The sequence below is a fragment of the Symphalangus syndactylus genome, chromosome X (assembly GCF_028878055.3).
Source record: "Symphalangus syndactylus isolate Jambi chromosome X, NHGRI_mSymSyn1-v2.1_pri, whole genome shotgun sequence".
Taxonomy (NCBI): domain Eukaryota; kingdom Metazoa; phylum Chordata; class Mammalia; order Primates; family Hylobatidae; genus Symphalangus; species Symphalangus syndactylus.
Genome location: NC_072447.2, coordinates 28,101,867 through 28,126,882, shown reverse-complemented (window position 1 = coordinate 28,126,882; position 25,016 = coordinate 28,101,867). Strand labels below are relative to the sequence as shown.

Genomic DNA, 25,016 nt, shown 5'->3' with positions numbered 1-25,016 from the left:
CGGCGCGCCGCGCCACGCCACGTGTTCCGCACCGGAAGCGCGCTTCCAGTCGCCCCGGCAACAGCCGCCCCCCTCGCGTCCCCCACTCCCCCTCTGTCTCTCCAAGGAAAACTAGGCCCCTGCCCGGCCAACGCCCAGGATCCGCAAGCTGCGCGCCCACGAGGTGACTTTGGGGACGACTGGGTTTCCTTCGGGGAGTGAGGGAGGAGCTTAGAGGCCCCGGGCCCTGGCTTCTGATGCGCAGAGAGCCGAGGTCTTGGACGTCACATTGCTGTCATAATTATCTTAATCCCGCGAAAAAAGGTGGGGCCAGAGGCCCATGAGATTCCTAAATCATTGCAGGTTGTGAGAGGGGACCAGTCCCAGAGGCTGTCAGCTCTGCAGTGCTTCCGAATCACTGGACGACTTTTTAAGAATTCTGATCCCCGGGCCCCCATCCCGGACCAATTAAATCCGAATCTCTAATAGTGGGGCCCTGGCATCAGTAGTTTTTAAAGCTGCCCAGGTGATTCTGGCGTGCCGAGAACCACCGTGTTAAGGTCTGTAGGTGAATTCGGATTTTGCCCATCCAGCCCAGTATCTGAATAGAAGATCGCCCAGAACAGCCACATACTTGTAGGATGTCTGGGATATTGGCCTGTCTGCTCAAAAATTCGAGGTTTCTTTCTTTTCTCTTGCACTTTAACCTCTGCAGGAGGTCAGCTTTTGGTGGGAGTTATCTTGAGACATCTGGCGCCTACGGTTTATGGGCCTTATGTCTCTGCCCACTTATCAGTAATGAGCTGTAGTTGAACCAGTGGCCAACGAAGTGCATTTTAGCTCTGAAATCTTGATGTTCTCTTAGTACAGATCAGATGGTTCTGAACAATTTTATTTTTTTCAGGAATGATGTTTTTAAACTCGTTTGACAGGCTAGGCTGTGTATTCAGCTGTTTTTCATCTCAAATCAGAACAATATTACTTAAAAAATCTAGACTAAAGGTTAGTAACGCAACACTTCTAGGATTATTTATGCTCACAGCCCCCATGAATTGTAGGATGAGAGCTACCCTTTAAAAATACTATTTTTGCTAGCATAATTTATCGGAATAACAGTCTCTTTGTAATTTCGGTGTGAACAGAAACCATATATTTTTAAAGACTGCTGGTTAGTAACTTGGAATAAGCATAACTGAAAGCAAGTTCACAGGTGTATAAATCCCCCCTGTATGTTCATTGCTGTGCTGGGGAAGTATACAAACTAAAGTTCCAGAGAGAAATGTTCATTCTGAAACTGTTCTATAGATGGTGATTAATCATTTGGGTTTTTTTTTTTAAAGGATAGGGTGAGATGAGAATGATGGGGGAAAGTTTTGAACAATTAAGGCTAGAGTGTAAATTGGAGAGTTTGCAAAGTCGGTACAGAACTTTTTTTGAACAACTTCTCTACAAGAGGAAATTCAGCCACGGAACAGCTGGACAAGTGAAAAGGGAATGTAGTTGATCAAATATCAGATGAATTGAAAAGATCCTTGAAAACATAATGTATTTAAATATTTGGTTCCTGAAAAGATTTGGTGCTTTATAGTCAGTTTTTTGAGTTACTAGGTCCTCAGAGATTTTGGGGAGTAGATATAGGAGGAGAGAACGTTATCAGGAAACAACAGACAAGCTCAACAATTTCAACAGCATCTAAGAGCATGAAGTATTAGCTATTATTTTTATTCTGGAAGGAAAATAGGAAACTTAAAAGTAGATTGTAGAATCCATGCCTACAGGTAATTGAGTAAGTGCCCAAGTAAATGAGGCATAGTGAGTGCCTATAAATTCAGAAAAGAGAGATTAACATGGAATTACCATGAATATGTTTACAGAAAAAAGTAAATTTGAAATAAGACTCCTGAAATGTACTAGCAATCTTAACTACTTTAAACTAGCCATGGTTTTTGCTGTTATGCTCTTAATTTGCAGAACCTACCTATTCAACCTTTATTCCCTTATGGTCACACTAGGTTTTGCTTATGAAGGACATACTTGGTGTGAAACAAACTTATCTGTTTCCTCTTTTGAACTGTGTTACCATTATGTCATTCTCAGTCATCCCATTGCTTGTGTTCCTGAGTCAGAGGGTAACTTTGTTCCTGGCCTCATATTTCACTTTTGATTCTGATATTAGTCACATGGGGATTCAGAGAACTTGCAAATAAATCCATTCACAAATTCATCACACTTGCTGACAAATTAAACAATGCCCTTCTGTGGGTGGAATGTCATTTGTATGAAAAAAAGAATTGTTAACTACATCCTTTCAGTGTTACTCCTTCCCCATGCTATGCCTTCTTTGTGACAGTACTTTATTACAACATCCAGAAGAGGATAAATTGGGGTTGGGGATTGAGGGAATGAAAAGAAAATAAAACTCAGTTTTTTGGCTCCCTTGCCTGTCAGTTTTAACTGTAGCTATTATAGACGGGGAGGTGCAGGCTTTCTGAACACAGTGGCATGTGCACTTGAATAGGCCTGTGTCCTGCCCAAGATGGAGCTTGGAAGCCTGCAGGTGAAAGAAGGCCATTTGGACTTGAGCCATCTTTGATGTCCAAATCACTAAGCAGGGACCATGCAAAGACACAGGAGGGAGCCCATGAGGGCATCAAGCCAGATGAGCTTGCCAGCCTCAGCAACCAGCCAGGGATGGGGGCAGGGCTGCCCAAGTGGGTGGGGCAGGAAGCCTGGCCCTCAACAAAACCTTATTATATTCTTTGTCTTAGTGAGGAAGTTCTTACTGTTGTGTGTATTATTGGAAGACATCTTCTGTGATAGGGTTATTATTGCATGTACAGAGAGATTCCTTGGAACCGCATATGACTCAATGTATCTCACTCAGATTTCTCACCATACCTTCAACTTATTTTGCTGCAGTGTCCAGCAGATCTCCTTGAAATAGTGTGTACTGAAGACCTAACTAAATCCTCCAAATTACCTGGTTGGCTCAGAGAACCAAATCACTGGAGCTTTGTAGCAAAGGTTTGACTTTCAGGGCTTTAGCCAGAGTAACTTATTTAATGATTGGCTTTTAATGTGTTTCTGTGCAAAGATCAAAGCAGGTGAATTTTCATGTATTTTTAGAATTCTAGTAGAAAAGGAAGATAGGAAAATCTAGTTCAAATATACATTCTAGTTTTTAGGGGAATTTGTGTTTTTATTTCACTTTTTTGGTTGCTATGATTTGTTCTATATTCTATATTTATAAGAACATAAATATGTAATTAAAAGAATATATTTGATGGCACTACCTGTCAACAAAGCCACTTATTTGTGAAATTTTTTGGTAACTTGATGGAAATAGTCACATTTTATCCATTGAAAACTACAAAGTTCTTGTCTATTGTTCTTTATATATATTTATGCATTAAAAATAGATCTTGCAGGGTGAGCAGACGTACTGAAGTGTAAATCCATTTTTTAAGAGAGGCTATGTGGAAAAATATATCATTCAAGACTCAGTCTCTGCCTTGCCTGTAGGCCTCGTCAGTGTTTAGTGAATGACCTCAACCCTGTTTTTTTCCTTCCTTCTTTGGTGGTTGAGGACAGACAATGAATGGTCTCTGTACTCGCCTGGGCTCAGCTGGGTGGTGGCCATTATGCCATTGTGCTCACTGGAGAGGGCTGCCGGGTTTGTGGAGCTGTGGATCCCGGCCTTCCCTGACATTGCCAATCTCTTTTCTTTCAGTTCCACCAGCCCATTGGAGAAAAGTTACTGTTCAGTCCCTGAAGGCTTGGGCCATAAAAGACTGGGAGACATTCCCAGGGAAGTGAGGAATGAAAGATCGAATTAAAGACCATTAAAGACCAAAGGGCATCTAAATCTGCAGCAACCATCAGCTCTCTTTTCTTTGAGAGGTAGTAGTCTCTGAAGGTGTTGCTATAATGTCTATAATTATTTAGATGTTGGCTTTTCAGAAACCCGGGCATTCTTATTAGCTCTTTAAGTTCTCCATGCATGAAGAAAATAACCAGCTTAAAAAAGCTAATCGGACCCATCTTTAGAAGAGGACCTCTTCTTCCCTTGGGAGCTAACTGATATTAACTGACCAACTGATTGCTTAGCAGGAAAGAATATATATTCCTTCCAGGGAATAGACATTCAGAGCTCTGTCCTGTTTGCTTTCTAAGCCCTGCCGATTGATATGGTTTTGCAGAATTTTTATTGTTATTTTTAGTTAAGTCTTTAAATGTTTATATGGATATTTAAGAAAAGATCCAACTTCCTTATTTAGTCATGGAGAGTGTTTTTGTGTCCCACATATTAGCAACCGGTCAACATGGTTGCTATTGGTCATAGTCAGTTTTCTTGCCTCCACTAGTCTTTCTCCAAACCTAATCATTTATGAAACGTGTGAGAATCGTGAAGTTCCTCTACTGATTCCCAAGTGGAAACTGAGGAACAATTAGGATGCTCAGTATATTCAGAAAGAATCTATACAACTTCAAAATGTGTTAACATGAAACCGGGGTGGGCAAAATAAAAGCCCACAGCCTGTTTTTTGTACTTCAGGAAGCTAAGAATTGCTTTTACATTTTTAAAGGGTTGTTTGGTGTGTTGTTTTTTTTTTTTTGGTGTTTTTTTTTAAAGCAAAGAACATGAAGACTATGCGACAAAGACTGTATGTGACCCACGAGCCTAAAATATTTATCTCGCCCTTTACTGAAAAAAATTGCTGTCATAAAGTAATAATACTGGAAAGACCTAGCTAAAAATAATTATAAAGCTCTATGCAAGTTGCTGTTCCTTTAGACATGTTTTTCTATGCCTTATTTGACTTTTGAGAGACTAATGTGTAATTCTTCAAGTCAGTTATTCAAATTGGTTAATTTGAATATAGGATTTTAGGAATCTTAAAAAGACTTAAAATGTAAAAGGCTATTACAAGTACAAGTAGGTTTTGGGATTTAGGGAGAGAAAATAATAAAGCCAAGAGTGAGATGAGCACAGTCTACATACAGCCTCAGGACTTTAAACTTGCTGGAAGATGGCAGCAAGTTTGATTATAAATGTCCCAGTGGTCAAAACTGTGAGGAAAGCATAACCAAAGCAAAGCAAAATTGCCTACAGAGTTTCTTGCACTCCATCATTAACATAAATTCATCCTTTCATAATGTCCTGGGTCTTAAGAGTCTAGCACCTTAGCTGATGAATTAATATGTTTAATTAATGTAGATAGTGGGCACTCTGGGCTTATTCTGAACTGCCTCTGGTTCAGAAGCTGGAACTGGCTTTCTTCAGTCATCTCAAATGATTCCCTTGGCTTCTTTCTTGCATAAGCGCTCAGGATGTACCTGGGTGATCTCTGAGGCCTTCTAACATAGCAGCCCTTCTACCAGATGATTTGTTGGATCAAAGTTACCTCTCCTCAAACTAGTACTCCCTCCCTCTTTTTTTTTGTTGTTTTTGTTTTTGTTTTTGTTTTGAGACTGAGTCTCGCTCTGTCACTCAGGCTGGAGTGCAGTGGCACGATCTCAGCTCACTGCAACCTCCACTTCCTGGGTTCAAGCAATTCTTGTGCCTCAGCCTCCCAAGTAGCTGAGATTACAGATGTGCGCCACCAGACCCAGCTAGTTTTTGTATTTTTAGTAGACATGGTGTTTCACCATGTTGGCCAGGCTGGTCTTGAACTCCTGACCTTGGGTGATCCACCCGCCTCGGCCTCCCAAAGTGCTGGGATTATAGGCGTGAGCTACAGTGTCTGCCCCCTCCCTCTAAATCACAGCCATTGACATTTGAGCAGCCTGGAGAACATCATCAGTGACCCTTGAGCTCCTTAAAATGGTAGTCTACTTTATCTCACATGCCTAAACTTCCAGCTTTGCAAAATGGAGCCTCTCTTAGCCATCTGGTGGATTTTCAGAATATTGGTGCTACAACCTTTAATACCACACTGGATTTTCCCAGTTATAACTAAAAACAAGATTTTGTCTACAGTAGTGTTTGATCTCAGTGGTGTTTATTCCATATTTGAGGCTATCACACTTCCTAATTTGGAATAATTGATATTTTAGTTGACCTGGTTCTAAATGCCTCATGATGCATAGAAAGAAGTCTGGATTCAAAACACTTAATTTCCAGAACACATGCAGATGTCTCCTAGACTTTTCTAATTTAATTCCTGTGCTGCTTGTTAATCTATAAAACAAATTTGATTAAGATACGCATACAGTTTGCGTTAATGTCATTAGGTGCTGCAGGCTCTCAGAAAATTATTCGGATTTCAGTGATAGAAATATAAAACCTGGGCCAGGCACGGTAGCTCACACCTGTAATCCCAGCACTTTGGGAGGCCAAGGCGGGCGGATCACGAGGTCAGGAGTTTGGACCAGCCTGGCCAACATAGTGAAACCCCATCTCTACTAAAAATACAAAAATTAGCCAGGCACGGTGCCACGTGCCTGTAGTCCCAGCTACTCGGGAGGCTGAGGCAGGAGGATGGCTTGAACCCGGGAGGCAGAGGCTGCAGTGAGCCGAGATCACCCCACTGCACACCAGCCTGGGCGACAGTGTGAGACTTCGTCTCAAAAAAAAAAAAAAAGAAAAGAAAAGAAAGAAATATAAAACCTGGTTCTAGTGAATTAGCCACTTAAAGGCTGCACCTTACAGTTTTGCTCTTAAGTACATACTGATTTCTACATAATTTCATTTATGTTTTACTTCTCTGAGTGGTAAGCCACCTAAGTATTAACTTTTATATTTCTTCAGTGGCCTGTAAAGCACATAGCAGTTAGCTAGGTTTTCAGGTACTTGTTCATGTTTTAAACCTTTAAAACATTAAAATTATAGATTAAAAGTAATGTGAACTTAATTTACACTGCATTTGTTAACTTTTTCAGTTTATATTCGTTGCATGTATGCATAGTATTGAATTTAAGACAAGGAACAGGAACTATGGGCTATGTTTAAGATAAATTTATAGAAGGTTATGTCAGCCCTCTTAGAAGTACCCTATTTGAAAGTTTATTATATTTAAAAAGAATGTGAATAATTCTCTTTCAGCTAAATCTTAAAATATAGAAGTGGTTGATTTAGCATCTCAGTTCTTAATATAACCATAGCAAAACATCTGATAGAGATTATAAAACAAGTAAAGTTTGTTTCTTAAGGGTTGGGGAATTTTTTAATTCTACCCTATAGTTAAGTGAAAAGGAAAAATAAGACTGCTTCAGTATCTGATTTCCAAAGTTTCAAAACCTTAAGTAGTTGTTTGCTCAGCATTACATTGTGTTAGTGGTTTTGTCTCACAGAAACTTAAATTCTCATGCATTTTTGGATATTTTTATTTAACTTTTTTAAAAGTACATTCTGGTGTAGCTCTGAACCTCTGAATAGAAAAAAAATGTCTATTTTAAATAGATTGAAAAAGGTACAGCTGCAGATTAGCCATTACTTTTGGGTATTTCATGCATCGAATCAGCAAATCACAACAGGTGGGTAGAGAGAAGAGTAAATCTCAGCAGAGCAATGCTATTTGCCAAGGGCAGTCTATCTGGTGCTTCAGTAGAGACTCCATGGAGTGGTTTTTTCTCCTGTGAAGAGACAGAGTGGTTAGGCAAGGAGAGTGTGATGTCACATGCTGGCTGAGAAATGCATATTGCAATCAAAATGAAAACAAAGCCCATTTGGGGAACTTAAAGCCCAGGGCACAACTGAGGCTGGAGAGATGTCTTATTCTCCAAGTCCCAGACCTAAGGCAAGACCCAACAGAAGTTTCTGGTCATTTGGAAAGATGTGTTCCCCTCAAGCCTCAGGAAGACCCAGGGTTAATTTAAGTAAGCATTAGCATGAGTTAAGGATTGGTGAATAAAGTAATAACTGTAAATTTTTAGTTCATGTTGTGTATTTTGTGTGTGTATACAGACATATATACATTATACATATACATTATCTGGGACTTGGAGAATAAGACATCTCTCCAGCCTCAGTATATATGTCTGTATATTTATGTGTGTGTATATATATATATACACACTAACTACTAAATATTTATATGGTCATTTTCATAGACTTTACTTCCTATAGGGAAATAAGTAATTGAACCATGCAGGATCTTTTGACCCACTTAATCAAACCTAAGTGGATCCCTCCTTTTCAGACCACAAAGTCATAGCCCAGGAACCAACGTCATGTAGATAGGTTGCATGAAATCAGGCATGGTCCTGGGAAGAGGCAGTTCCTTGGGAGCTGCCTCACAAACCACAAAATAGCCACAAGTATCACACAACCATACTGCTCAGACATTTGCACTGTGATTCTTCTTTCCTAGTTTCGGCACCCATTTGGACTTTCACAATCAGAGATGGCATCAGTGAAGGTAAGATTTTTATTTTTTTATTTTTTTTGAGCTCATAAGTAAAAAAGGTAAACTTTAGTTTTTTTTTTTTTTTAAGTTTTAGGGTACATGTGCACAACGTGCAGGTTTGTTACATGTGTATACATGTGCCATGTTGGTGTGCTGCACCCATTAACTCGTCATTTACATTAGGTATATCTCCTAATGCTATCCCTCCCCCCTTCCCCCACCCCACAACAGTCCCTGGTGTGTGATGTTCCCCTTCCTGTGTCCATGTGTTCTCATTGTTCAATTCCCATCTATGAGTGAGAACATGCGGTGTTTGGTTTTTTGTCCTTGCGGTAGTTTGCTGGTAAACTTTAGTCTTTAAAGTTTGGTATTCTCATTCCACGATGGAGAAGACCTAAGAAATACGAAAGTAAAAGCACTATTGGGTGCGCTCCTAGACATCTCTTGCCCCAGGCATTTAGGGGTGGCCCAGGCCAGCAAGTTAGTTTAGGGGGCAGAAAGGGAAAAACTAAAGTCTGTCATGCTCGTCAGTCTAGTGTGGTTCTTAGCACGCCGTTGCTCAATTGGCACTAGTCGTTTAATTACAGTGGGTAGAGAGGGCCAAGGTGATAAACATCCAGTCTTCTCTCTCCCTGCATCTCATCTAGAAACGATCACTAGCCTTCATCCCCACATTATAATGCTCCATAGCTTTAATTGGCTGGCTTGTGCATACCTCATGTGCATGGACTTAGCAAGTGTGCATACACTTGGTGTCCATTGTGGGCCTGGACCTGTCTCACACAATTTTGGGCCCAGTAGCCTCCTCATGTAGAGTAGGTATTTAGCAAATACTAAGTAAGTACCTATTGGGTAGCAGATTAAACATTTGAGGATTTCTCTTGAGGATAATAAACACTTTGGTGTCCACCCTCCACCTCCTTTCATTTTGTAGGCATCAACATCGAAAGCTACCAGGCCTTGGTATTCTCATCCGGTATATGCAAGATACTGGCAACATTATCATCAAGCAATGGCTTGGATGCAAAGCCATCACAATGCCTACAGGAAGGCCGTGGAATCCTGTTTCAGTCTTCCATGGTACTTCCCTCCTGCACTTCTTCCCCAAAGCTCTTACAATAACGAGGCTGTGTATCCTCAGTCCTTCTATGACCATCATGTGGCCTGGCAGGACTACCCCTGCAGTTCTTCACATTTCAGAAGATCTGGGCAGCATTCACATTACAGCAGTAGGATCCAGGCATCCACAAGAGAAGAGCAAGCTTTGACCAAAGAGGAAGAGATGGAGACCGAGTCAGATGCAGAGGTAGAATGTGACCTGAGCAATATGGAAATCACCGAAGAGCTCCGCCAGTACTTTGCAGAGACCGAGAGGCATAGAGAAGAACGACGTAAGTTCAGGCCTCTGTCTCTTCATGCTTCCTTTCCTTGCCCTGCCTTTTACATTTTTTTCTCTAATATATAAAGTAATTTTATAATTCTTCATTGGCTACGGGTAATATTCCAAATCCAGTCCTAAGCCTGGAAAAGCTATGGGGATGCTGTACCTTGCTTATGTTAGTTTCTGGAGTTGTTTTAATATAAGACATTTTTTTTGTTCCAGAACAAAGCTTATCCTAATAGTAGTTCTACTATTTATTAACCATTAGACACTCTACTAAATGGAGCGTGTATGTGTGCATGCTTGTGTGTGTGCACGCTCTAATCTACACAGCAGTCCCTCAGAGTGTTAAACTCATTTTATATATGAGGAAAGTGAACCTTAAAAAGGTTAATTGACTTGTTCTGTGGTACACAACTAGTAATTTGCTGTTAGGATCCAAACCAAATCTGCCTAACTCTACTTCCTGTACTGCTTTCTCTACACCAGGACTTGTCCCTGAGACTGCTAGGTTCCTAAAATACTTTTGCCATTCCTCTGGGACACATCTTGGAGATGTCCTTGGTGCTAGAGGTCCCAAATCTTAAATAACATGAACCTAAACAGAATAACGAAATGCCTGGCACTTACAACTTTCCTGTTGGTTCTGCACTGAGGCCCTGTCCATGGGATCAGAGAATTATGATAAAGGTCTTATATCTTCAGTCAAAAACAGAAATTTTCTTTTTAAATTTCTTACCACCTTACTAGAAAGAACTAGAACAGCTTTTGTGCTCTCCTATTAAAATTCACCAGACCATTTCTCTGGTCTGGTGAGATACAAATGCTTCTCTCCCTATTATAACCAGTATTCATTCTCAGTTTTGTTTTAAGTGAGGCCTAATTGTATGACATTTTACCTATAATTTTCCAATGACACAGAAGCATAGAAACCTGGGAATGGGAGTTTCATTCCTGTCTGTCATTGTCAGCATTTTCCTAATGATAAATTAGCTTTTATTGATCCCCACTGGATACCAAGAACTGAGCACTGGGCTTTGTATAAAATATTATATCCTTTAGTATCTTCGTCTGTGTTTCTTCACTAAACTACTTGTTCAGATTTTTTTCACTTCCTTTCTTTTGTTTAAACTGTGTACTTCTTTGAGCATATTAGAAAGTATATCCAGCCAGGTGTGGTGGCTCACACCTGTAGTCCCAGCAACTCGGGAGGATGGCTTGAGCCCAGGAGTTTGAGGCTGCAGTGAACCATGATCACACCACTGTACTCCAGCCTGGGCAACAGAGTGAGACCCTGTCTCAAAAAAAAAAAAAAAAGAAAAGAAAGAAAGAAGTATATCCAAACAAATACTTTTAAGACAGTACTTTCTATTACACATAGAATACTTTTCCTTGATCTCCAGAAATAAATTTTACCCTTTTTAAAAATATAGATATGAAACAACCATTAGTCTAATGTATGCAACAAATGAGAGGCATTGGAGCATGTCCATGTTTGGGTTGGAATGCTGTTTGTTACAGCTTTTGACAGAGAAAATGGGATGGAGATCAGGTTTATTACTCTTGTCCTTACCAGAAAGTAGAATAACATGTTTTGTCCACTAGAGATTTTCTTTGTCCCCAAATGCAATCTGTGACTGGGACATAAAGGAAGCCCACAGTTCTTGTCATCTGTCTGAAAAAACTGTATTACTTATTTGTTTTACCGTGATCTAGATAGCAAACCATCATAAAAGGGAATTTTATGAAAACCCTTGCAACTTCTGTCTTGAACCTCATTTTCCAGTGTTCATATTATTGCTGGCAACAGTGTATGGAGGCAGCTGTGGCAGAACTGCTTGAATCACAGAGGTCCAGCCTCACTCTACCACTCACTGATTAGAGGTTCTCGTCTTCCTGTAAGCCCCCTGCCTTCACCATTCTGTGCCTCAGTTGCCTCACCTGTGAAATAGGATCCTAATTAGTGGGTAGTAATTATGAAGAATCCATGAGATAATATGAGAAAAGTTATAGAATGGTGCTTGGTACCAAGTTGGTGCCCAATAAATGTTATTGTTACAGTTAGTTGCTAGTAACCCATCATTTAACATGGATTATTAACCATAAATTGGTTTTGCTCTGATACCGTTTGCCTTGATTAGTGCTTGATTGAGATTCTGTACATATATATATATATTTTTTTTTTTTTTTTTGAGACAGATTCTTATTCTGTCACCCAAGCTAGAGTGCAGTGGCGCCATCTCAGCTCACTGCAACCTATGCCTCCCGAGTTCAAGCGATTCTCCTGCCTCGGCCTCCCAAGTACTGGGATTTCAGGCACCAACCACCACACCCAGCTAATTTTTGAATTATGAGTAGAGATGGGGTTTCACCATGTTGTCCATGGTGGTCTTGAACTCCTGACCTCAGGTGATCCACCTGCCTCGGCCTCCCAAAGTGCTGGAATTATAGACATGAGCCGTCATGCCCAGCCAAGATTCTGCATATTTTTAATAAGATGTTCTGTGACTTCAGAAAGGTCATATTTCTGCTCTGGGTGACACCTTTCAAACTTTTAAACTGATTTACAATATTAAAGACATGAAAGAATGAAAGTTTTGGTGTCCATCAAATTTAGCAATTAACACAGTTTTTAGTCCTGTTTCAAGGATATTCTTGCTTGATAAAATTTAACACAGTAAAGTACATGAACTGGGAAAATGAACCCACTTCAATATTACTAATAATGTCACTAAACAAGCTTTCAATTCTTTGTACTTTTAAAATGTGTAGTTATAGCATGATTCAAAACTACTTTTCTTAGCGTCTGTGTCGTGCTCCTACAGCCTTCCCTGAATGCATTACCTGGTCCCAGGGAGATGTGAGAATTGTCTGGTGAGGGTGAGAACAGACTGTGGTGTCAGACTGGAATCTAAAGACTTGGTCTATATTAGAAGCAGCTGCCAGGGCCCGATCTTGCACCAGTAAGAAAATAATGGGCAACAGATCACTAGCATTATTTTTTCCAGCAGCACTTTTGGTGGGTACAGGATGAACAAGTGTTCCTTCAAGCGGTAATGAATGATGGAATTCATATGTAAGTAATCTGAGTGCCTATGGCGCTTTCCAATTCATTACCTTCACCAGAAATTTTCATGGAGGGTTAGTTACATACACTGTTGGAAAAAGCTTTAATAAAGAGATAAGGGACCTGGGTAGTATGAATAATTGGTTCAAGTTTTTTGTTTCATTTTGCTCTCAAAACCACTAGAAGCTACTTGTTCAATAAAGACATTTTCAGCTTTGCACATGAATGCTTTGAAGAACACAGGATTTTAGAAAATGTTACTAGCAAGAGGAAGTGTCACTAAATTTGAAAATTTTAACTTTTCAGTATTATTCACTTCCACAGGAACGTACAAGTTATGCAATTCATCATCGCCTGAGTCTTGTTTAATATTTTCTTAGGATAAAGGCCTTCAGATTGGACAGTATGTTCTTGTTTGTGATTGCTACTCAGATTCCAGATAGTCTCTACTTTAACATATTTCAAGGATAAAAAGCACCAAAAGCTTGACTAGGATAAGAACTCCTTTTGTACAGTGGGAACATGCATGCTTTTGATTATGTCTGTCATCATTTCCTAACAAGATATTTCCGTTACTTAAAGCTTCAATGGAAAATAACTTATGAGAAAGTTTACAGTTATGAAGTTTTAAAGGTCAGCTGTGTTTTCAATTATTTCTTAGGAAAAATGTTTATTATTAGGTTAAGAAAAATACCATTTTGTAGTCATAAGTGACCACCAGTCGAGACTGCAAGGTTATATTGCTAATACCTACAGGGAAAATGAGTGGAAGTCACCCTCAAAAGAGAGTAAGGCCCTCTGAAACAAACACCACCACTGTATTCTCGGGTTTGAGCCAATCAGGTATTTATGACCTATGTTTTGAGGGTGTTGGGTCAAAACAGGGACATATTCTAAAAGCTTAAACCCCATCGGGAAGAGGAGACAAAATGAAATGTAAAGTGACACATAGAAGAAGAGTGTCTGTGATGTGGTTCATGGTTATACATGCACATGAGGGGTAGAGCCAGTGACCCAGGCAGTCAAAGGAGGAGCACCCCGGGGCAGCTGTCAAGAAGTAGGGTATGCACTAGGCCAATTTGAGGGATAGGGTCAATTTGGAATGAGAGAAAAAAAGACTTAGTTCACTCCCGGCTTAGACACTCAAAGTGCTGTTCTTACCAGAGAGCCCAGATGTGGTTTTCATAGGTTTGAGGGGAGACATCTGCTCCATTACGCTGTGTCCATCTGAGTGGGAAGGCTGAGACTGTAGTTTTCATAGTGAGCCTTTAGTCAGTCAAACCTAGAGAACCCGGTGAAGTTTATGGCCCAGTATTTAGTGAGCTGTCTTGCTTTAGTCAATGAGGTTGAAGGATGAAATTGCAGTGATTGAGCACAAACCTGACATGCGTGTGTGTTTCATCTGGTGCAGATATTCACAGGTGCACAAAACCGATCAGTGAGATGATACGTGTTAATGGCTGCAGAAAAGTGGAAAGGAATGTGAAAATGCACTTCTGTTGTAAAAGTAAAAATGGTGATTGTCCAGTAACTGCAGGATTACATTTGTCATGGGGCAGGGGATGTGCGATGAAGAGAGAAGACCAGTCTGAAATGGCTCCAGTTCTGTTGGCATGTACCTGTGTTCTGGGTGGTTGCGGACAAGCCAGAAATGAGGCATTCATGGCATACATCAAGTTTGTGCTTTCCCTCGGTTGTGCTACAATCATTCATTTTGGCAAAATAGCAGAAAATATAATCAGAAAGATGTACTAGTCCTAGGAAAGTGAGGGAAAAAAAACATTCTTTGCCACTTGCTGCTTCCATGCTTTAGCCTCTAACATGTTCTGCCTTTGGGCTCTATGTGTGGAATAATCTTGGATGAATGTTTTCCTGCTATATAAGATTCTTTGAAGTCCTGGTAACTTTCCATGATTTTTTTTTCCTTTATGGACTATTATGTGATGTGACATTGGTCACATCATGTAGACAAATAGATTGATGTGAAAAATACCAGGATTATGTATCTTGAACCCAGATGGAATCCAGTAAAGTTTTTCCTTAATAATACATGACTATTGTTCTTGTTTTAACCTATATGCATATTAACCCTTGTATTAGCCTCCCAGGGCTGCTGTAACAAATTACACAACCTGGGTGGATTTAAAATAAAAAAAAAAAAAAACAGATTTATTCTCTCACAGTTCTCAAATCAAGCTGTCAACAGGACCACACGCCCTCTGAAGGCTGTAGGGCCTCACCTCTTCCAACTTCTGGTGTTTCCTGGTGTTCCTTGGCTTGTGGCAGCATCATTCCATCTCTCCTCCATCTTCACGTGGCCTTTCCCCTGTGTCTGTGTGTCCTTTTCTGTCTCATACAAGGACTTTGTCATTGGAGTTAGGGTCCACCCTAATCCAGTATGATCTCATCTTGATCCTTTAATTACATCTATAAGGCCCTATTTCCAAATAAGGTCACCTTCTGTGGTTCCAGGTGGACATGGATTTGAGGTGACACTATTCAACCCACTACAATCCTATTTCGAAGCTGGAATAGAATCAAAAAAGATTTCTGATTCATATTAAAACAAAGTATCTTGCCAAAATACCCTATAAAAGTGTATGGTAACATTGAGTCCTACAGCTGTTGCCAATAAAAATGACCAAACCTTCCATGACAAGGCAACTGTTCAGTGGCATCTGAAGTGTGATGTCCGTACTGGTCTGCTTTGGTCAGATGATTTTCCATCTGGCTGGCTGAGTGCTCACCTTGTTTTGATAGCAAGGAAAACTGTTAGTGATTGAGAATCCTTTTTTTCATTGGAAGGAAGGAAGGTAGCAATAAATAGAAAACAGAATGAGTGGATGCCTTCAAACTCTGATACTCCATTCTGAGGTTTACTTGGTCCCCTAAGTCAGTACACGCTAAAGTACTTTCACATGCTGGCTGTGACCATCAGTGCACAGCCTGTCTGCAGTTATTTGGTTTTAAACTGACTGGTTTTCAACTTGTAGCCTAGCCTTAGGACTTTTTAAAAAATTGTGTGAGTAAGTAGAGGCAAAGCAATTCGAATGTAAGAGAATAGGGTCCGACCCCAACTCATTGGTGCCCCTCCCCTCTAGCCCCTCTGCCTGGGAGGCTCTGAGGAACCCACAGGGAAGGGAGTTCCGCCCAGTACCTTGTGAGATTTTAGCATCTGTTGTCAATCCCCAAGTTGTCATTATTGTTCTTTAACAGCATCTGGAAGGAAAAGAGCTGTTTACAAAAAATCGTGCATGGCCTTTGAGCACTCATTTGACAGTCACTTCCTGAGCATCTGCTTTGTGTCAGGCATTGTGTCCTCCCAGGGCTGGGGGTATAGCTGTGAGTAAAGGTGACAGTGCCCTTCCACCATAAATGACCCCCACAGGGTAGGTCACAGGTGACAGGCTTCTTGCCCTTTAGTTCAGTGTTTTAGGGCCACTGTTCAGTATGCAGGAAACCATTAAACCTCCAAATCTCTTGAGAGGCAAGGAGGGGATAAGGGTTGGGTCTTAAATTTTCATGAGGGGCCAGGCACGGTGGCTTCACGCCTGTAATTCCAGCACTTTGGTAGGCCAAGGTGGATTGCTTGAGTTCAGGAGTTCAAGACCAGCCTGGGCAACATGGCAAAACCCCATCTCTAAAAAAAAAAAATACAAAAATTATCCAGGCATGGTGGCACACACCTGTAGTCCCAGCTACTCAGGAAACCAAGGTGGGAGGATCGCTTGAGCCCAGGAGGCAGAGGTTGCTGTGAGCCAAGATTGCACCACTGCACTCCAGCCTGAGTGACAGAGCGAAAAAAAAAAAAATTCATGAGGAAGCCTGAATCAAGAATCAAAAGCAGAGGGCTATGTCTTTTATTCTTTTATTCTTACACTGTATGAACTTTATTAAGAACTAAAATCATGTGATGGTAACCCATGGGCACACGCTAAGTACAAACTTGGAAAATTGTACCAGCATCATTAACTGGGGTTGCTTTGTGTTAACCTTGTGTGTCATTCACAGATGTCAACAATAAGAGAACACATCTCTCTATATATAATTGTTACAAACATTTTAAATTATAAGGAAAAGAAAAAAAAAGATGCAAAAGTACAAAGACTAAACTCACAACATCCTACCAGCAGAGAATACTTAGGATAGCTAAGATCTCAGTGTTTGTTCAAACTTCTAAACTCAAAGACTCGGATTTATGCAGGAAGTTGAACATGTCTTGTGTCACCAGATCTGTCAGTGAAGCTGATTATAGTCTTGGGACAAATTTGAGAGTAATGTGACAGTGGTCTGGGAACTCTGACTGTGGGCTCTGCCCTCTGGATGCAGAGACTCCAAGGCACTCAGCAACCCCACCTGTGGGATCATCTCCAGATAGACCAAAAAAAAAAAAAAGAGCCAAAGGATTGGTAATGGGTACAAGGCTGCTCATAGATGGCAGAGGGACTGTGTTGTGCTAATGTGGAAATGCCAAGCCTTCAGAAAAGTAGCCCTTGAATGAGAGATTCTTCAGCCAAATTCTACCTTTCCTGGAAAGCCTGGGCAGTGCCATCAGCCCACCCACTGCCTGCTCAAGGTTCCTAGAAAGAGGCAAGTGGGAAAGGCCTGTATGAACTTAGTGACTGAATATATCTCACCAGTCTGTACTGTCCATACCAAGACCCAGTGTCCTAGGTCACCCCCGCTCTTCCTTCTAAAAGCACGAAGCTAAGCTTTCCTTCAAAGTCAGGTTCAATCATCCCAGGACAGAGGCAGGAGAAAAACAGAGATGCCCCCAGGGAGAAGCTAGTCCCCAGTGGGGCTTTCACCCTGACCTGCGTGCCAGGAACACACAGAACTCTTGCGGAAATAAGAAGCTGTCATGGCAGTTGTCGAGTGCTTTCTCTAACCCACTGTTTGGCTCATCCACTCCCACACCACTCCAACACAACTCAGTTTAGGGGGCATAGAATTTAAACACCTGAGAGAACTGAACAACTTATATGCTGATGTTTCAAACTTGGCAGAAAGACCAAAAATTAGAAACAAATGTTTGGTGGCCCCCATTCATTTGCATATTAGGCCAATATTTTGGTTTCATTCTGCATTGCCCAGTGAGTTAATCATATATTTTTTCCATGGGTGAGGTAGCAGTTACACAGCTTTTATTGTGTTTGATAGTCATTGTGCTTATTCATATAAGCCCTTAGGTAAAAATAAACTGTGGATGTTCCAAGACAGCAATGGCCACATATATTTTTAATAATGTTTCCAAGTTTATAAAACTCCTTCCCTCCAAGGCCATGATGATGCTTATAAAGAGCAGGATTTATGCGAGCGACTATGCATGGCCTTATAAATATCTTCCCATTCACACTCGATTAGCTCACTACCATGTTCTGTTCCATGTATTAGTGCAGGGAGGGCCAACAATGGAAGAATGATTTATATGATTGTTTTATTTCCCTACAACCATCTTAATTCCTTATCTCGTGGCGTTTCTCTTGATAGCCATAGTAGCCGTGTATATGTGTTCTCTGCTATCAATTTCTCTCTTGACAGAGTCGCTTACAAGAGCTATGGAAATTGGCTAAATTTTACCTTATGCAGCATTGTCTTACTGATACTTTTATGTTGTTGCAGTTTACATAAGAATAAAAATTATGATATTGGGACTTGCCATAGTAAAAAACAGAGGGAAGAGTAAATTGAATAGATACCTCTTGCTTTACAAGAATCCATTTAAATTAGTAGGATTAAAAGTATGTAACGATACCACTTGCAGTTTAACCTAGGCCAGCCTGTGAAGTGGAAAGTCAAATCCCGTAGTGAGAAAACCAACCCACTATTGCAGATTTTTTGATATAGCAGGAAGATTAGAAGTCAGAGGCCTTAATTCCATTTGTAGAATTGCCCTTTCTTCACCCTTTTTCCTTCAGCAAGTGTTGACTCATGTAACTTTTCCTTGCTTGGTACGATTTGCGTTTCGAAATCTGTGGAAGGATAATCAATCATCCATCATCATTGCATACTGTGGTTGCTAGCACTTGTTCTTTTCCAGGTTACCTAAAATCAATACCTCTTCCAAAGGAGTGATTTTTTTCCCCCCACATCACCTCATTCATGGTGGTAAGCACTGCTTGCAACACTGGACTTTCCAGGAGGCTTTTTGTTTCCCTGCTGGCCTGGAGCAGTGTTTGAAACCAAGCAAGCTCTGTCAGCCATTCCTAGCTGGGCAGGTGGTGAGTGGGCCGTGCAGATGAAAAGAGAGAACCTCAGGTGGGTTCATTTCTTTCCTGTGTTTTCAGGGCTTGTTGCAGAGGTTTGGTAGTTTGGAGTGACGAGTTTCCTTATGGCTCTTCATTTCTTTTCTTTTCTTTCTTTTCTTTTTTTTTTTTTTTTTTTTTTTTTGACACAGGGTCTGGCTTTGTCACCCGGGCTGGAGTATAATGGTACACTGCAATCTCTGCCCCCTGGGCTCAAGCCATCCTCCCACCTCAGCCTCGCAAGTAGGTGGGACTATAGGCACTCAACTCTTTGCCATTTCTCTCAGTGTATAATAACCCCTTGGTAGGTGAATGATGATAATAATCTGCAGGTCTTGCCTCAAAATCTGGTAAGCATCTCATCTGGAACAATTGGGCCTGGTTTCACAGTTGGAAAGGGAAAGATGAGGGACCTTAGGGGGCCGCAGATGGCATGGCCAGCAGCAGCAGCACTCACCGGGCTCCTTCTGCAGTGCACACACGTGTGTTTATGTTCATGTTCACGTTCGTGTTTGTTCTCAGGGCGGCAGCAGCAGCTGGATGCAGAGCGCCTGAACAGCTATGTGAACGCTGACCACGACCTGTACTACAACACCCGCCGGTCGGTAGAAGCCCCAACTGAGAGGCCTGGTGAGCGGCGCCAGGCCGAGATGAAGCGTTTGTACGGGGACAGTGCTGCCAAGATCCAAGCCATGGAGGCTGCAGTGCAGCTGAGCTTTGACAAGCACTGTGACCGAAAGCAGCCCAAGTACTGGCCGGTCATCCCCCTGAAGTTCTGAGCTCAGGGCACAGGGTACCCAGCCTCTCCTTCCTTTTGGGTTCACGCTCTTTATCTCTCCTTCTGTACATTTCTTAGGGAAAGGGGACTTTGTACTGGGGTACAGGCATGTTCACCACAGTCCCAGTGGGCCTGTCACGGGGTGGATGTACTATGTCAGCCACTTGGAGGTCTGCAGGACATGTTCTGTTGCCAACATGATAAATTTTCTCCTGACATAAAATAATTTTGCATATACTATACTGGTTTTTTATGTTGTTGGTAACAGTTCAATTCATTAAAGTTCTTGCCTAGAGATACTGCCTGGTGTTTTGCTTTTTTATCTTTTCTTGTCTTTAACCTGTCTGAACTACACAAATGCCTTTAAAAAACCAGATACCCTCTCTGACTCTAGCTCCATTAGCCCCCACTAAAAATGAGCCAAGTGTGTAGTGAGACAAATACCACTTCCTCTAGTGGAGAGGGATGCATGTTCTATAAAGGGCCAGAGAGTGAATATCTTTGGCATTGCAGGCCACAGGGTCAGTGTTGTGACTACTCAACCCTCCCTTTGTAGTGTGAAAGCAGCTGTAGACAGTAAGTAAACAAATGGGTGTGGCTGTGTTTAATAAAACTTTATTTATAAAAACAGGCGGCCGGGCACAGTGGTTCATGCCTGTAATCCCAGCACTTAGGGAGGCCGAGGTGGGCAGATCACGAGGTCAGGAGATTGAGACCATCCTGGCCAACATGGTGAAACCCGTCGCTACTAAAATACAAAAAATTAGCCGGGCATGGTGGCGTGTGCCTGTAATCCCAGCTACGTGGGAGACTGAGGCAAGGGAATTGCTTGAACCCAGGAGGTGGAGGTTGCAGTGAGCTGAGATCGCGCCACTGCACTCCAGCCTAGAGACAGAGCAAGACTCCGTCTCAAAACAAAAACAGACTGCAGGCCAGATTTGGTCTACAGATGGTAGTTTGCCAACTGCAGCTCTCATGGAATGAAAATCACCTGCCTGACATTTTTATTCTTGTTATCTCATTATGACTGCAGAGCTTAGATGTCATACAGAATTGAGAGCAAAGAACAATAATTCCGGCCCAGCGCGGTGGCTCATGCCTGTAATCCCAGCACTTTGGGATGCTGAGGCAGGTGGATCACGAGATCAGGAGATCAAGATCATCCTGGCTAACACGGTGAAACCCCACCTCTACTAAAAATACAAAAAATTAGCTGGGCGTGGTGGCGGGCACCTGTAGTCCCAGCTACTCGGGAGGCTGAGGCAGGAGAATGGTGTGAACCCGGGAGGCGGAGCTTGCAGTGAGCCGAGCTCCAGCCTGGGCAACAGAGTGAGAGACTCCATCTCAAAAAAAAAAAAAGAACAGTAATTCCCAAACCTGGTCACTTCTGCAGTCACCTCTGTTGCAGAAAAGGCACAGTTGATTTCTTACTATATACAGCAAATATTGATTTGATAAAGGAATACATTTCTGAAAATGAAATCTAAAAGCTGATGGAGCAGGTCATTTATAAAAGCCAGCTGCCTTTTAAATAAGTTATTACAGTACATTGCCAGGGTGAGCCCATGTTGACCTGAGAAGATTAGCACATCCATCAAAGGCTGGTGAAGAGATTTAGTATTGACATGTTTCTCTCTAAGAACAGTTGGCTTCACATTCAGCCCCTGCCCTGAGACAAATGCATTATTTTCATCAGCGCTGGGTGCTTATTTTTCTAAGCTCTCATTTTATTACTGGAATCACAGTTTGTGTGTAGGTGTTGCAGACAAAAATGATAATTAACTTTCCCTTGAGGTGACACATAACTAAAATTTCACATCTTTAGTATTTCTCCCTTTCATTTTAAATTCACATGCCTAACTATAAAATAACTGTGACTGAGATACAAGTACAAACCAAAGCATGGAATTGCAGCAGGTGCTGAGGCATTTGAAAGTGAAATGTTTCTCTTCACAGAGGACTCTTATACCCTCCCCTAAAGAAATCACCATGCCGGTCTCACCCCTACTGGCTTTGTCACCTCTCAGTGCTTCTGGTTCCTTCCTTATCCTTGAAATGAGTGTTAATAACTCTCTCGTGGGGTCATTGTGAGGACCACATTGAGTAGTGCCTGTAAAACAGTGCTGGCTACACGGTAAATACTCAATAAATGTTGACACGTTTATTCCCTGTCTTTAAAAATCACTGAAAAGTGCCAGTGGGAGTCTTGAGTATAAAATTTCCAAATACGGAGAAATGTTTCCCTGTCAGCTCTCCGAATGGATGCGCTGGCTTCTGGACACCTCATGCCAGCCCATCCTTCCTCCTGCTTGTCTCAGATAATTTGTGATATAAGGCACACGTGACTCGTTTGTTCGTTTATCCAACAAATATTTGAATTTCTTCCATCACAGTTAGTTAAACCACAGTCTCTTCCCTCAGGATTTTTTTTCTCCCTTTTTTTCTTCTAAATCCTACTTTTGCTTCTGTCTCTTGGTGACAGTCTGATGGCTATTCTCCCTGTGTCCCTGTGTATGTGAGAGTAGATGGGCATGCAGAGCTAATTAGATGTCTCTAGCTCAGGCCGGGAGCGGTGGCTCACACCTGTAATCCCAGCACTTTAGGAGGTCGAGGTAGGCGGATCGCCTGAAGTCAGGAGTTCAAGACCAACCTGGCCAACATAGTGAAGCCCTGTCTCTACTAAAAATACAAAAATTAGCCAGGTGTGGTGGTGCACGCCTATAGTCCCAGCTACTCGGGAGGCTGAGGCAGGAGAATTGCTTGAACCCGGGAGGCAGAGGTTACAGTGAGCCGAGATCGCGCCATTGCACTCCAGCCTGGATGACAGAGTGAAAAAAAAAAAGCAAAATGTCTCTAGCTCTTTGGCCAGTCACAGAAGAATCTGTGGATGTCTTCACTGATAGGATCACATGGCCTTTTAACAAGGCCACCCTTGCCACCGAGGGGAACATGTGTTGGAGGCACCAATGTCTGATGGAAAAAACAAACTTATTTTTCTCTACTCACACTCAATACAACAGAGAGCCCTTCTGACACCAGATGTCAGGGGGCTTTTCCCTACACATCAAGAAATTTCTTCAGGGGCCACCAACTGGGTGTCCTATAATTAATTTCTGACACTATCTATCTGGAGGTAGCGTCAGATCCCACAAGTTAAAGGCCCAGTCCCACGGGATTGCCCCCAACTTCAGATGCCAATCACAAGAAGTAGGTTGTCACCTATACTTCTGACCAAACAGCTATCAATTAGGGCTCCCACGACCTCCTCTTTGGGTTCAATTAATTTCCTAGGAAGGCTCACAGAACTCAGGCTCAAACTTCTTGAGTTTACCTGCTTACTAAAGGATAGTACAAAAGATACAGATGAACAGTGAAGAGATGCATTGGGCAAGGTATGTGGAAAGGGGTGCAGAGCTTCTATGTCTCTCTGAGCACACAGCCCTTCAGGAACCTCCACATGTTCAGCAATCCAGAGGCTCTCCAAACCCAGTTCTTCTGGGGTTTTTATGAAGGCTTCATTACATAGTCATGATTGATTAAATCATTGGCCATTAGTGACCAACTCAACCATCAGCCCATCTCCCTTCCCTGGAGGTTAGGGGGTGGGCCTGAAAATTCCAACCTTCTAATCATGTGGTTGGTTCCCCTGGCAGCTGGCCCCATCTCGAAGCTGCCCAAGAGCCCACCAAGAGTTGCCTCATTAGAACAAAAGACTCCCATCACCCAGGAAATTCCAAAGTATTTAGGAGCTCTATGTCAGGAACCAGGGTCAAAGACCAAATATTACAACAAAAGACTTTCCTAGTGCCTCTATCTACAAGAGTTTCAGGGGGTCTATGTCAGAGACCAAATATATATATTTTTTATTATCTCACAATATCACACAACAGGGGCAGGCAGACCACTTACAGGCCTATTGCAGAAAAGATGTTCAACCTTACTGGTAACCAGAGAACCACTAATTACAATAAGAGTGATATTCCATACCCTTCAGATAGGCAAATGTCTAAAAAGAATAAAAACGCTGGCCAGTCACGGTGGCTCATATCTGTAATCCCAGCACTTTGGGAGGCCAAGGCGGGTGGATTGCTTGAGGCCAGGAGTTCGAAACCAGCCTGGCCAATACAGTGAAACCCCGTCTCTGCTAAAAATACAAGAAAAAATTAGCCAGGCATGGTGCCGTGCACCTGTAGTCCCAGCTACTTGGGAGGCTGAAGCAGGAGAATCACTTGAACCCAGGAGGCAGAGGTTGCATTGAGCTGAGGCCGTGCCAGCCTGGGCAACAGAGCGAGACACTGTCTCACAAAAGAAAAAAAAAAGAATAAAAATGCCAAGTGTGGCAAGGATGTAGAGAGATGGGAACTCACATTGCTATGGGAGTATAGGTTGGTCCACCCTACTGAAGGGCACAGTGGCATTTTTTTGCAAAGTTAACACAGGCACATATGACCCAGCAATCCTACTCTCAGGTATATGCCCAAGAGACACTCTTCCATGCGGGCACAAGGAGGTGCGCAAGAGAGTGGGCACTGCCACATAATAATAGCAAACAATTGGAAACAAATTAAGTGCCCATCTACAGGATGTGGGTAAGTAAACTGTGGAGTGTTCAATGATGGCATACTACAGGAGCCCTTAAGAGAAATGAGCTAGACTACATGTATGAAAATGCTAGTGTCAAGGTGAAAAAGGAAGTTGTGTAGGTATAGCATGATAACATTTAGCCATAACTTTAAAAAATACACACCATGCACGCATATATTTACTAAAATCTAGAAACATGCATGGAAAAGATTCACACACATACACCCCAACTTCAGAATAGTGGTTAGTTCTGAGTAGGGAGAGGTTGAGACACCACTCAAAAGGGGTTTTTCTATCTGTCTAATGTTTAATTTCTTTAGAGCAGAAAAGCAATGGTAATAACCCAGCTTTGATGGAGGCCCCTAAGTTTATCAAACTCTATTCTAACAAAGTAGTTTATCTTTCACTTCATTTCTAGGGTTAAATGTTACAGGAAATGTTTATCAAACACTTAAATAGGGCTTACTATAAGCCTCATACTCTTCTAATTGCTTTACAAATGCTAATTTCTTTAGCAATCTATGACAAACCTATGAGGTAGCTATTACAGGTACAAAACCTGTTTTCCAAAACCCTTAGATCATGTATGTTTCAGAATGTAGACATTTTTGTACTTTTGAAAAGTAAAACAGCA

The 25,016-nt window shown here is 41.8% G+C and overlaps 1 protein-coding gene across 5 annotated transcripts; it reads left to right on the top strand.

The window, feature by feature from the left end:
* The first annotated feature begins 14 nt into the window (after nt 1–14).
* On the top strand, nt 15–20,093 carry GEMIN8 (gem nuclear organelle associated protein 8). 5 transcript variants are annotated; one of them, XM_055268763.2, is made up of 5 exons: nt 15–163; nt 3,710–3,879; nt 8,292–8,339; nt 9,262–9,718; nt 19,543–20,093. In XM_055268763.2, exons 3-5 carry the CDS (start codon nt 8,325–8,327, stop codon nt 19,797–19,799), a joined length of 729 nt encoding a protein of 242 aa, XP_055124738.1. In that variant the 5' UTR covers nt 15–163; nt 3,710–3,879; nt 8,292–8,324; the 3' UTR covers nt 19,800–20,093. The 5 variants fall into 5 exon arrangements, with proteins under 5 accessions (XP_055124738.1, XP_055124739.1, XP_055124736.1 ...); XM_055268764.2 differs by having other exon boundaries at nt 3,710–3,882; XM_055268762.2 differs by having other exon boundaries at nt 22–163; nt 3,710–3,791.
* Nucleotides 20,094–25,016: the final 4,923 nt, after the last annotated feature.

Excerpts from the sequence above, each read along its gene's own strand:
- GEMIN8 (XM_055268760.2), top strand. The coding sequence starts at position 3,522 with ATGACCTCAACCCTGTTTTTTTCCTTCCTTCTTTGGTGGTTGAGGACA. Across the intron at positions 8,340-9,261 it reads CAGAGATGGCATCAGTGAAG|GCATCAACATCGAAAGCTAC; the intron begins GTAAGATTTTTA and ends TTCATTTTGTAG. Across the intron at positions 9,719-19,542 it reads GAGGCATAGAGAAGAACGAC|GGCGGCAGCAGCAGCTGGAT; the intron begins GTAAGTTCAGGC and ends GTTTGTTCTCAG.